This window comes from Simochromis diagramma, unplaced genomic scaffold, assembly GCF_900408965.1.
Source record: "Simochromis diagramma unplaced genomic scaffold, fSimDia1.1 OVJJ01000304.1, whole genome shotgun sequence".
In the NCBI taxonomy this organism is placed as follows: domain Eukaryota; kingdom Metazoa; phylum Chordata; class Actinopteri; order Cichliformes; family Cichlidae; genus Simochromis; species Simochromis diagramma.
This window is the reverse complement of record NW_024387030.1, coordinates 9,059,531-9,073,549: the sequence shown is the minus strand read 5'-3', so window position 1 is coordinate 9,073,549 and position 14,019 is coordinate 9,059,531. Positions and strand designations below refer to the sequence as shown.

The following is a 14,019-nucleotide window of genomic DNA, read 5'->3' as shown; positions in this document are numbered from 1 at the left end:
CACAAAGAATTAATTGTTATTTCCTCATCTTTCTAGTTGCTGGACATGCTGAAGTTCTACACTGGTTTTGAAATCAATGATCAGACAGGAAATGCACTGACTCAGAAAGAGATGACCACTTTGCACTATGACAGAATCACCTCACTGCAGGTAAGAATGATATAAAATGATTTTCAGATATATGATTTCATTTGCATAAACTATATGGATAAAAGTACTGGGCCAGATACACAGCAGGAGCTGTAGGTGTAATGCTTTGAAGCTTCCAGCACACAGTGCTGATGTTAATACCAGTGGTGGTTTAGAGCTGTTGAGTTATTGAGTCTATTGGCGTACTTTTATGCACCTAAGCACTCTGGAACCCCGCTCGGTAACTTCATGTGGACTGCTGCTTCATGGCTAAGTTACGGTGTTTCCTAAATGCAGTAATACTACTTACAGTTGAATATCGAATATCAAAGAGGGAAAAAACTTGTTGCAGGGGTAATATAATACTACATACAAATGGATGCACGGTTAGGTGCTTGAGTTATACACCTGTGGTAATGGGACTGAAAAAAACAGAATTCCATGTAATGTAATGGAATACTTTTGATTTTCCAGCATGCCTCATAAGCATCTTTAGTTTTATATATCAAAGTAACTGTTGCAGAGAGAAATGTATGTACCAGAGTATCAGATCATTTTTTTTCATAGTTGTAATAAGAAATTAACTCTTTCCTCATCTTATGCTGAATGTGAATATAATGACTGAATAAATAAGAATGAATGTAAAGTATTCAGGACTGTTGATTTTTCTATATATATCTTTATAAATCACATTTTCAGTAACTATCTCAAGAAACTATTTCATGGAAAAAACAGTTATGTATTATAATGGTGATGTGTATCTAGACATCAGTGTCTCATAGCACTGCTTATTGGGTTCTGTCTTGCAGAGGGCAGCCTTTGCTCATTTCCCAGAGTTGCACGACTTTGCTTTATCCAGTGTCGCATCAGTAGACACCCGAGAATCCTTGACCAAACACTTTGGGCATCTCAGGTAATTAAAATCATTTAAAACAAGTAGCATGTTGTAAAGGATGTGATGGGAGGATATGCATCATAACTGCTAAATTAGCTAGCAACGGAACATCGCTTTAGCTGGCATGATTGCTAATGTGTAAATATTTTTGCATGTTTATTAGAGGCTTTCTGTGTTCATCATTCTGCCTTATTTTCAAGTACCTTTTGACCTCGAAAGCTCAAATTCTCAGCGTATAGGTCCAAAAGAATCAGCTCCTAGCGTATTGATACCATGTTCAGAGGTTCTCCTGAACACCATAAAGTACAAGTTACAATTGAAACAAAGAAGGAAAAAATGTAATAATAATGAGCAATATAGTAGGATTTTTGCTTACACAACAATCCCACCAGCTGAGGCCCATGTCCATGATTATCTTGATCCTGTGTTGTAATATAGCAGCTCCACCATTGCTGTCTGACTTCCTGCTAAATGGCAGCTAGTGAACCCTTGAACAGGCAGCTGGTACCAGCCGGAGAGAGAGGCACGCCTCATTAATCTAATCGATTTGCAGTGGCTTGAGAATAAACTCTTGGAACAGCTGTGTTTGTCAGATCATATTAGCTTGCCAAGGAGCCAAAAAGCACCCTCACTTTGATGAACTGGCCTGTGTGTCTGTTTTCACTTGTTCACATGTATATGAGAGTGAAAAGAAACAGATTCATTAGTAATTTGTAATTACTTCAAGATTTTATCTTTCTTGAAGTTGACATTTTCAAATTACTGACCAAAACTTTTTTTTAAGGTCTTTGTGTTTGGCTCGGCTTTATTCTATTTCACCAAGTGATTACTATTTTGTTTTTACTGTATGGAAGTTCTTTATTTGTGATAGTTGTTTAAACAACTCAAAATTAGTCTTAGCTGGCAATGTCTCCATATACATATTTCTTTCCACTTCAGTGGTGGATTATAAAAGCTTAAACCCCATATTAAATTTCTTTGAATCAGGCAAAGGGATATGAGCCGAGCTGAGCTGAATCAGGTAAAGACTTAGCTGAACCATTTTGTGCATTTCTAGGAGCAGGAGCTCTGCTCCATTTTTCCATAGAATTAAGGTTTTGAATATAGCAGGACGGCATTGTTCACTGCTCCACAACTGTCACCAAAGCTGCTCCTGGGTTACTCCAAATATACGATCAGATTTAACGAGGCACTTTTCATCCAAACAACTCCTGCTAATGCCAGTTTATTCCAGCAGTACTACCCATGGGCTAAGCTCCCAGTCACCTGCCGCTCTGAATTTATCCACTAAGTCCCCAAAACACACAAAAGCTAGCTAGCCCACACTTATACACACCCATACTATTACATATATACGCAAACACAAATAAACACTTTTTTTCAGTTATGTGACAACAGGTGAAGTGCCATTTGTGGCCATAAATGAATTGAATGATATTGAATTCAAACAGAAAAGAATCCTAATTGTGACAAATGTTAACCTACACTGCACAGCATATTAAAATAAGGAGTGTGATTGGTGCTCTGGATTATAGTCACTGTGGAGATGTTTGTACAGATGTTTAGATCCTTTTTATCTGGGTTTTTTTTTTGTTTGTTTTGTTTTGTTTTGTTTTGCCTCTGGGACAGCTATGACCAGTTGCATTATGGTTTTAAGTAGTTCAACCATCAGTACCACCTATCCCTGTGAATGTAATATCTCCACAAAATGTGATGGAAATTCTTGAAATTAGTTGTTATTGGTCAAAAGTCAAGGTCACACAACACATTTTTGGCATCAACATGAGAATTCTTAGGTTTTTTCTCCCCCAAAACCTCGCTCAGAAAAGTGTGTAGACATGATATATATAGTAAACTTTAGAAAAACTCCTGTTATGCCCCCCCCCCCCCCCCCTCTTTACCATATCCTGCAGTGGCTTAGGTGTCAGTTCTGACCTAATTGGGCCATCTACATTTCTTATAGTAAGTTGTTGTGCTGCGTTTATTTTGTTGCTAAGGGAAGGAATGTCCACATGATCCATGGCAGGACATCCAGTGGGCCACCAAACTGCATCATTGGCAGAATTGCCACCCCACTGCTCGAGCGTGGCATCACAAGTAGCAAAATGCATGCACATACACAGCTACAGTTGGTCAGTCCACGTGTGGCTGCCCAGGCCTGTCAAAGTGTGTCCAGACCTTGTCCCTTGTTGGGCACCAGACCCTGTCTGTGTCACAGTGTGTCAGCCTGATTAAAATAGGTTGTATGCAGAGAGCCACACCTCAGCCTTCCGAAGCGGAGATGGACTTTGATTTTCATAATCCTGTCTCATCAGTGCAGCTCGACCCCTCAACATACATGCTGACAGAGCAGGAATGCAGTGTCAAAGCAAACAGAAGCATTTTGTGCCACAGTGCTAATAAGCACTAATAAGACTTTGATGAGGCTCCTATTCTAACACGTTTACAATGTTACCATTTAGTGGATTGAAAACCATCCATGACTGCCAAAAAATAAATAAATACTAATTTGGAATTGTCAGACCACAGGACAGTTTTCCACTTCACCTCATTTTAAAAAAGTCTGTTCTACTGTAACAAAAGGTGGCAGCATTTCTTTGTCTTGTTTATATTAGATTTTTCTCTGCATCATAGACTTTGCAGTTTCTGCACATTTACTCATGCAGTTAATGACACTGACAATTGTTGTAGGAGCATACCCAAGCACATGGAGGGATTCCACTGCAGAATGGTGTCTTATTTTAAGTAATGCAAGATCATGGCATTTCAGTATTGTGCAAGGTAGATTATAAAATCACTAATGTCTTTGCAGCTGTATATTAATAAACACAATTAATTGTTGAGGATTTTCCCCAACACTGTTGCACCTCTCCCCCATCTTCTGAAATATTATCTTTGTACTTCTTTGAATAAAACAGGGATTTGTGTAGATTGTATATAGATGTTGGACAAATAATAGTAAGAATGTATTCTTAATTGAGAAATCCTATGGTTGGTATTCTTATAATCTTCATCACTCGAGTCTTTACCAAACATTAGACAGGATTTAGTTAATATTTACTTATTGTCATACCTGCTCTAGACAGAAGTGTTGCTTCTTTTTCTGATTTTTCTTTCTCTGTAGTCCCAATATGCTCCACAAGGTGGCCTCTTATTTGTGCCTCTTGCCTGAACTGCCTGAAGGGCAAGACACCACTATTGAGAAAGAGGTTCTGCTTGAGTTGCTGGTAAGTGCACTGTTGGGTTTACTGGGTTATGTATGTGAGCATATCAGTGTTTTTTTTTTGTTTCATTTTGTTTGTTTTAATGACATGTTTCTTGAAATTTAAAAAATAAAATATTTATTCCAGGATTTGTAGGCAATGGTTAACGCCTGAGACTTTAAATTAACCCTTTAAATAAACCTATACATCAGGCATTGGTTACATGGCAACTGAGAATATAAAAGATGTATCACTGGTGTTTATAAACAGTTATTTTACAAAACATTCACTGGTCATTTGGCAATACCGTATACTAGGATTGGATTTTACATTTTAAAATAATTAATCTCATTAACTTCAAATAAATATTTTATTTTTGCAGTTTGACTGCACTGTCCCTTGTGAATTTGCCTTCTAATCCAATAAATGCTTCATGTGGGCATTTCTGTAACATAGGGTAAATCGTAGGCAGGACTAATATGATGGAGAGTCATTTATTTATTTCCTTTCGTGGAATCTCTGAAGAAGCCTAAGCTTTGATTTTGCTCTGTAGTCACCCTTTGCTTGCTCTCCTAATTTTCTCTTTCAAAACCTCTCCTGGAATCTGGGGGACCCTTGTTTGTCTAGTCTCTCCAATACACACTTACCTGTTCGTGGCAGACCTCTTCATCAAAGTGGTTATTTCAAAGCTGTCCTTAGCACAATTACACATAAGACGTGACGGAGAAGAGCTGTGTCTTATTTATCTGAGTCAATTTTTGCAGGAGACTCTTTGAGGGCTTTCATTTGTGTGTGCATGAAGTTACGCCCTAAAACCAACATCCTTGCACAGATAGATTCAAAAACAAGTGTTTGCAGGACTGTAAGCTATAGCAAAGCAGTTGACTGAACACAGTCATTACAGACAGCATATAGGATGAACCAGTTATAAGGATAGCAGATGACAGCATTTTTTTTTTTTTACAGTTTATTTTATTGTTGACATTATTTATCCTCCCTTTATGTCAAGGAAACAAATAAATCCTTAGTATAAGTAACTGTTTTAAATTGTTTCAGCTCTGCATCACATCTTCAGACATCTACTCAGTGCAAAATGTTTCTGACACATCAGATAAACATCAGACATCTGTAAACATTGTGTTATTTGCATGGCCAAGCAGCTCCTGTAGGTGTAGGTGGCACAGTACTCTTTTTTTTTTTCCATATAGTGTAGATAAATGAGGCACAGAGAATCAAGAGTTCAACAGAAAAAAAAACATATTTAATTTGAAAAATGAAACTATATTAAAGGCCTATAACTTTATGTCTAAAGGAGGAAGTAAGAATCCTAAACATTGGGCCAATAGGGCAGTGCAGCATTTGCTTATTGACATCTTCTCTCCAAACATGTTCTCAGTGTCATTTTTCTCTCTTGCTGTTTGCCATCCACGTACAGGTGTCTTGTCATGAGCGCAGAATCTCTCAGATTGAGCAACTTAACCAGATGCCCCTTTATCCAACGGAGAAGATAATCTGGGACGAGAACATTGTGCCAACAGAGTATTACTCAGGAGAAGGTGTGTATTATAAATGAATGTGTGAATTGTTACTGAGTTAGCATGTCTGTGCATGTATCTATGTGAGTTGACATGAAATAGAATACATGCTACTATATCTGTCTAATCTGTGCCTCATATTTGCATATACTAAATATATACCCACATTCTGTGATATTCTGTTATATATGCAGTGTTATAACACAAGGTCTCACAGACGTTTACATCTGAACATGCAGACATCAGTTATTAGTTTTGTTCTGTCTTTTCAGGTTGTTTGGCTCTACCAAAGCTAAATCTCCAGTTCCTGACACTCCACGACTACCTGCTGAGGAACTTTAACCTCTTTCGTCTGGAGTCCACCTATGAGATCAGACAGGACATAGAAGATGTGATTTGGCGCATGAAACCATGGTGAGATGTCATCAATTTTGTTGGCAGCACAGAACACTTAATCTATAGTGCCTTATTGTTTTCTTGATTTAAAATATGCAAACATCATTGAAAAAGTAATAGAAAGACATAGTTTGAAAAAGGAATGATAAACATTGGTGTTTCTTTTAATGCAAAAATAAAGCATTAAATAATCTATAGCATACTTTGTGTTTTTAGATTAATTAATGAAGAATTGTATCCTCTGTCTACCTGTCACGTGGTGGCGCAGCACATTGACAATAATTTATGGCATTTGGTTCACCACATTTTAAAACCCATTGCTTAACATAATAAGTGCTCCCATTATGTCAAGTGATGTAGCAACTTGCTTGTTGTTCCTGCAGAAGTAAATAAGTAAGCAGTAGTGCCATGTGTTGCCCTAAATCCAGCTGATTTCCATTCTTGACAACAGCCCACAGCACTTGTCTTAAGTTCTTGTTGTGTTTGTCTTTCTAACAGGCAGTCAGAGTATGGTGGAGTGGTGTTTGGAGGCTGGGCGAGGATGGCTCAGCCAATCACCTCTTTTTCCATAGTTGAGGTTGCCAAGCCCAACATCGGAGAGAGCTGGCCTGCTCGTGTTCGCGCAGATGTGACTATCAACCTCAATGTACAAGACCATATTAAGCATGAGTGGGAAGGTAAAAGTAGCGGACCATTATAAAGTCAAACAAACTGATTATGAAATTGACCCTATTTCAATAGATTAACTACACATTCCATATTACCTTGGTATACTTTTAGTTTTCCTTTTTTTCCCCTCTGTACAGTTCTACAGGGGTTTATAATCACTATAAAGTCTTCCCGTACTGCTGTTTTCTATCCTGTCAGGCTCATGACCCTTTTTTCTGCCTTTACCACAGAGCGTTTGTTTTATTTCCTGGTCATTTTTCTTACTATCTCTCAGTGTGGTTGATGAGGCAGCTATAGATAATGTCAACAGGAGCTTGACAGTTGTGATTCACAGGGAACATAAAACACACACCGAGGCCTCTGACTGGCTCTTTGCTATAGCTTTCCGGAAAAAGATGCCAGCTCAATGTTCCTAAGCAAATGTATGCCAGTGCATTTGGATTGATTACTAGCGAAAATGAATGCTATAGGGGGAAAAAAGTAATCGCTATATTTCTAAAAAGGTGATTTTCTGCTGGATTTTAAAAAAGCAAATAATATATATATATAAATATATATATATATATATATATATATATATATAAGGGGTGCAACGATACACAAATTTCACGGTTCGGTTCGATACTTTGGTGTCACGGTTCAATATTTTTTCGATACAAAAGAAATGTTCATGCCTTTTTAATTTGTCATTTATTAAAAATTATAAATATATATTTTAACTCAAAAGTACAGTTTTTAAATTTAATGTTGCTGAAACAAAAGTAATTAAAAAAATTAATATATCTCAGGGCTCTCAAAATTTCAAAATCCCTGGTAGCCCTTCGGGCAGGGACTCTTCAGTTTTTGGTAGCCCAAAATAAATGTAAGTAGCCTGAATAAAAAAGAGAGCAATTTTTTGATTGATGTTTTGTTTCCTGTTTTGTTTCCTTTACAATATTATACATTAAAGTATAATATTGTAAAGGAAACAAAACATTAATCAAAAAATTGTTGAAAAACAAATTACAACATTGTATAAAAATTACAATCATCAACTCAAATACTTGGTTCTAATTGAACAGAAATTTCTATGAACTTGTAAGAACTGTGTAGGACATGAATCAGTCTGTGTCAGATCCTGAATTTGAAATTTCCGCTGAAGTCACGGGTAAGAGACAAGTGGAACCAAGATCTAGGCCATTTGCTTTTTGAAGTTTGCAAAGACTGCTAAATTTTGCCAGTGGTAGTTCACTCTTTGCAACATACTACGCTGTTCTAAACAGATTTTTCAGGTTTATTTTTAGTATGTTATTTGCAATTGGTGTTTGTTCTGGGAAAGATATTGCAGACTGAGCAATAATGCATTTCTTGCATTTCTCATGGGTTCTAATGGGGGCCTTTCTTAAAATGACTGGTCCCAGTAACAAAGGCGCTTGTCGACTCAGAAATCGAGAGAAAACCAACAACACACCCGGCAGAACATTATGTTATTTACATGGGTGCACATAAGTGGTCCGCATGTGCTCATTCGCTGTCAAAATAAAAAGACGCGCACCAGATAAGAAGTTGCAACGGGCGTTTGCGTCCATTTAAAAAGCACTGTTTTTGTCCGCTAGAGTGGGATTTTCACGGCACATTCCGCACCACATCTCTGTGCGTTCATCATTTGTTTGAAGCCAGCTCACCTCCTGCAACCACTTTTCCGAGAATACGTGCTTCTTTTGTGGTTCGGACTCTTTCTGACATTTCTTTGGAGGTAGAGGAACACCAAAGTAATTGCTTAAAGGAGCTTCTTCGACATCTTTAAGAGTTTTAAACAAATGTCTGTCCTCCAGAAAATCTTATGTATGCAAACACGCGTTGCAACTTCATATCTTGTGCGCGTTTTTTTTTTTTTTTTTTTGACAGCGAATGCGCACCTGCGGACCACTTATGTGCAGCCCTGGTTATTTAGCTCGTCATATTGCAGCCACAGAAATTCTTTTGTCCATGAAACCATAAAGCTGCACTTTCTTTTTGCCTTATAGTCTGATTTGTCATAACTTTTCCGGTTTGTGGTAAACTTTTCTTTGGCTGTCACTTCTTCACCCTGACCTGTCTTATTTGGCTCAGCAGAACTGAAATATATATCCTGCTGCTTTTACACACACACACATAACGGTCAGCGATTCTCTGCGCGATCAACCTCTCACATGTTTAAGCTTGCTGCGGGAGATTTCACTTGTCATGTTTGCATAGTAAGCTAACGATTGATAAGACGATGTCAGAGGAATTGGTGCACAAATTATCATCACTCACCAATCAGTGCTGTCGCTCTCTATACACAGTTCACGCTATTGCAAAGTGAAAGCAAAAAACAAGCGCAAATTCAAACGCGATTTCAATATGTCACATATTGACAGTGGCTCACCGATGCCAATGACATAATTACCCAGCTACATTTCCGAAAGAATGCCAAAGCATTGACATATATTTTTACTTCCTACAATAGCCCGACGGGCAGGGCAGAGATAGATTTTGGTAGCCCGACTGGAAAAATCGCTAGCCCCGGGACGTCGGGCTAGCGATTTTGCGAGCCCTGTATCTGATTGAGGAATCACTCATCTTTGGAAAAGAGAGTTTATTACAGAGAAATGGCTCTTTCCAAAGTAAAAGCTATACTATCCGCTTCTTCTGGGCTATATTCTCAGCAGCATATTGTAGCGGGTCAGGGCTGTTCGGGGTTCTGTTTGTATAGTTATGTTTTGTTTATGTTGCCATAGTGACGGGTGACGCCCTCTCGCTGCGACGGTGTGTCCTTCCGGGGTCAGAGGGCGCCCTGTGTGTTGTTGTTGTTGTTGCTGTGTGGTTGCTGCGCTGAGCAGTTAGCTAGCAGCAGTGTTCTTCTGCAGGTGTCAATAAACGGCTGTGCTCCCTGGCTAGCTCACGGGAAGCAAGACCAAACGACACCTCCGTCTCCTCGTTGTCTGAGCTCGCCACATTGGTGTCAGAAGTGGGATGATGGTGGCACCCCATGTTCTAACCCGAGTGACTTTTCCCCCGCCGGTCGTGACCGGCCGGTGCGCCAAAAGAAGGCACCTGGACATTTGCAAAGTGAAAGCAAAAAACAAGCGCAAATTCAAACGCGATTTCAATATGTCACATATTGACAGTGGCTCACCGATGCCAATGACATAATTACCCAGCTACATTTCCGAAAGAATGCAAAAGCATTGACATATATCTTTCCTTCCTATGATAGCCCGACGGGCAGGGCAGAGATAGATTTTGGTAGCCCGACTGGAAAAATCGCTAGGCCCGGGACGTCGGGCTAGCGATTTTGCAAGCCCTGTGTTACAGGCATGGCCCTTTAAGGATGAAGCCTGATGGGAAATGTATTCGGGATGTGTGTAGCGGGACTGCCTGGTGTGTGTGTGAAGAGAGAGAGCGGAGAAGGGGAAAAAGTAACGGTTAGCTACAGAAGAGACGAAAAGAAAAGAAATAAAAGGAATATAATAACTCCCTCGACAGCCAGAGTTGTGTCGGCGATGCTCGCTGTGAGTAAACTGTTTCAGCCCACTGTACGCGGTGTTCGTGCCTTAGAGAAGAAATAAAGTTCGGTGAAGCAGTTTCCTACGCCTCCTTCGATCTTTTTGCTAGCGGAGTTGACCTGTATAGTAAGCTGTTGCCGGCTACGAGTCAGTTACGGAACCTTCAAGTAACTGCCAGAGGTTTCCTTACTACGGTTCGGGGCCGCGGATCTGGCGCGGTAACACCTGTATCTGATTGAGGAATCACTCATCTTTGGAAAAGAGAGTTTATTACAGAGAAATGGCTCTTTCCAAAGTAAAAGCTATACTATCCGTTTCTTCTGGGCTATATTCTCAGCAGCATATTGTAGCGGGTCAGGGCTGTTCGGGGTTCTGTTTGTACAGTTATGTTTTGTTTATGTTGCCATAGTGACGGGTGCCGCCCTCTCGCTGCGACGGTGTGTCCTTCCGGGGTCAGAGGGCGCCCTGTGTGTTGTTGTTGTTGTTGCTGTGCGGTTGCCGCGCTGAGCAGTTAGCTAGCGGCAGTGTTCTTCTGCAGGTGTCAATAAACGGCTGTGCTCCCTGGCTAGCTCACGGGAAGCAAGACCAAACGACACCTCCGTCTCCTCGTTGTCTGAGCTCGCCACATTGGTGTCAGAAGTGGGATGATGGTGGCACCCCATGTTCTGACCTGAGTGACTTTTCCCCCGCCGGTCGTGTACCGGCCGGTGCGCCAAAAGAAGGCACCTGGACATTTGCAGGACTTTGTGTGGGGTAATGGGGTCGTCGGGGACGACTGACCCCTTAGGTGGGGGCTATGTAGCGGGTCAGGGCTGTTCGGGGTTCTGTTTGTACAGTTATGTTTTGTTTATGTTGCCATAGTGACGGGTGACGCCCTCTCGCTGCGACGGTGTGTCTTTCCGGGGTCAGAGGGCGCCCTGTGTGTTGTTGTTGTTGTTGCTGTGCGGTTGCCGTGCTGAGCAGTTAGCTAGCAGCAGTGTTCTTCTGCAGGTGTCAATAAACGGCTGTGCTCCCTGGCTAGCTCACGGGAAGCAAGACCAAACAACACCTCCGTCTCCTCCTTGTCTGAGCTCGCCACAATATTAAACATATCAGGTCCCCATAAGGAGAATCATGTGCTAACGGCTGTCTAAATGACTCGGGTAAAGTTTGTAGCATGCATGCTTGTTGTTTTTGTCTGCTTCCACTTGTCTTTGCACTAGGATGATGTCGGCGTAAATGTGCAGTCATATTCGTTGTGTTCCCACTAGTGCTGTCAGCGTTAATCTCGTTGAAATGACGTTAACGCCACAACACGGCAAATCTCCGTTAACGAGCTACCCCTGCATGGGGCTAGATGGCCAACACGTTAACGAGCTAACTGCGCTAACACACTAGTTCCCACCCATGTAATTGAGCATTGCGTGGCACATCCAACATACTGTTTTACTTTAGTCCATGACCAAAATAATTCCAAACGCCAGATCTGAATGAGGGTGGGGGAGGTTCAATTTGCCATGTTGCAAGGAGAGCTTAACTTCTGTCTCGCTAGCTTGCCCTGCTCTCTTCCTTCTGATGATGCTGTCTGTGTTGAACGCTCAGTGGATCTGCGCTCGACAGTGCAGCCTAGGCGGAGTAGTCGAACGCAGATTCACTGAGCGCTCAACACAGACAGCATCGTCAGAAGGAAAGTTGATAAAATGAATTACAAATGTTGTATTGTTCGATACATATGCATACTGAACCGAAAGCACTGTATCGAACGGTTCAATATCAATATGAGTATCGTTGCACCCCTAATATATATATATATATATATATATATATATATATATATATATCACAAACTGAAAACTCTGTTCTCTCTAAAACTACTTTTATAGTTTTATTTATATTTTGTATTTCAGTAAGTGTTAGATATTACATCCATTCTTTACTTCCAGTAGCTCTTTCCCTAGAGCTTCAGGTTTTAATGATCAGGCAAATGTTGACATGGTGGTTCATCTTCTTCCCCCACCATACTACATTCTCCCATCTTTTATCTCTAAGTCATTTCCTTTCCTCTTTTTGCTATAAGTCTAACACCCATAAACCTTTTTCCCCCCCTGCAGGTCTGCGGAAACATGATGTTTGCTTTCTGATCACGGTGCGCCCCATGCTGCTCTACGGCACACGTTTTGACCGGCGTCAGTCATTTGTGGATCAGACTGGCCTTGTGTATGTGAGAGGCTGTGAGGTGCAGGGTATGCTGGATGACAAGGGGCGTGTCATCGAGGAAGGTATGCTCATATGCGTTTGCGCCTGTATACGTAGGCTCACACACACAGCAGTGACACCTGACATCCATCCACCTATCAGATCTGTACACCGTCAGCCCTAGCAGCTAATCCTCAGGAGAGGGTCAGACTGGTGTTGTCATGGTGACTGTCACTGTGAAACTTGGCCTTTTTCACCTTAAGACTTCATTAACCTGTGGTCAACAATGACACCTGAGAGCTGCTGGCTCTCCTCTTTGTTCTACTTATTGGATTTAACTGAAGGGCTTGCTCTGGTTTGCTTTATCTATAAGAGGGCACTTAATGTACTTGTCCTGCAGAATTAAGTAATGTGGTACATAAGCTACAATCACCTTAGATGAAAGTATTGCCAACAGCAGCAGATTGTGAAATTAAAAAAAACATTTCTGCAACAGTCCTTAAAGTAATCTTGGCTGATTCAGTTTTTGGTTGCAAGTGTGGGAGTCAGAACATGTGTACATGTGTTGAAACATCCTTCCCTTATTCTTTCATGACGTTTTAAATATGCAGAGGGGAATGGCTTTAGAAATAGACATGCTGGGGAACATGTCCTGCCAATGTTGGCTTGTTTAAACTTTCAGCTTCCCAACAGGGATAAGTGGTACTTTGGCTTGCTGTGTGGAGGGGAGATGTCACATAAATCACCTGGCATTTGGTGAACGTACGGGGGGGAGACACAGGGCAACGTGTGCATTTTGGGACACTCGTAGCTAACTGACATACCATTTTATAAAACTGCTCAAGTGTAGAACATTTATATGAGCTACGATGGTTTAAATGTATTTTTAATGACTTGAACAATGTATGTCCCTTTACATTAAGTATTGAGTTAATCCCACCTTTTAATAACTGACAACTTAATACAAAGGCATAAATATCTTTTATAACAGCTGAGACACCTTACTCCAGCTCGCTACATTGTTACTGAATAGTGTGGAGGGTGTAGCTTCCACTCTTAAGCTATCACCACACTCATTTTGGTAAGGTGGATTTTATTGATCCCCACATAACTGTGCACATTTGCACATGGGAACACATGTCAGAATTGGAGTGGATTGGTTTCTGCTATGTGCCCTGCAGCTCCACACAGATTCTATTTAGAAATATGTGATAGCTGCACACTGCACCACACAGGCCCCCTAATGGGAATAGGCCTAAAGCCCATGGCCAGTCAATCAAGTGTAATGTAATTCCTCTTCCTGAGAAGGCATTGAAAGTCTTAGCTCTTTTTAAAGGGTTTTATTTTTTAATTTGAGAATATATGAGTTTAATTACTTTGACTTGCTCACATTGACTCACTTAACATTGATCTTTATTCTTTTTCTCTGTCCTTAGTTTTACTTTCCTGTGTTTAGGATTAGGATAAAACTTTCTAACAATGTTTCTAAAATGCTATACTGTTTCTGA

At 40.5% G+C, this 14,019-nt stretch overlaps 1 protein-coding gene across 3 annotated transcripts in view; it reads left to right on the top strand.

The window, feature by feature from the left end:
- aqr (aquarius intron-binding spliceosomal factor) overlaps positions 1-14,019 on the top strand; it is a 62,653-nt gene that overhangs the window by 21,142 nt on the left and 27,492 nt on the right. For all 3 annotated transcript variants that reach the window (XM_040042559.1, XM_040042560.1, XM_040042558.1), the window contains exons 13-19: positions 37-150; positions 939-1,042; positions 4,149-4,251; positions 5,663-5,783; positions 6,035-6,176; positions 6,657-6,835; positions 12,427-12,594. In XM_040042559.1, coding sequence (XP_039898493.1) covers positions 37-150; positions 939-1,042; positions 4,149-4,251; positions 5,663-5,783; positions 6,035-6,176; positions 6,657-6,835; positions 12,427-12,594 — 931 coding nt within the window. The remainder of the gene's footprint in view (positions 1-36; positions 151-938; positions 1,043-4,148; positions 4,252-5,662; positions 5,784-6,034; positions 6,177-6,656; positions 6,836-12,426; positions 12,595-14,019) is intronic.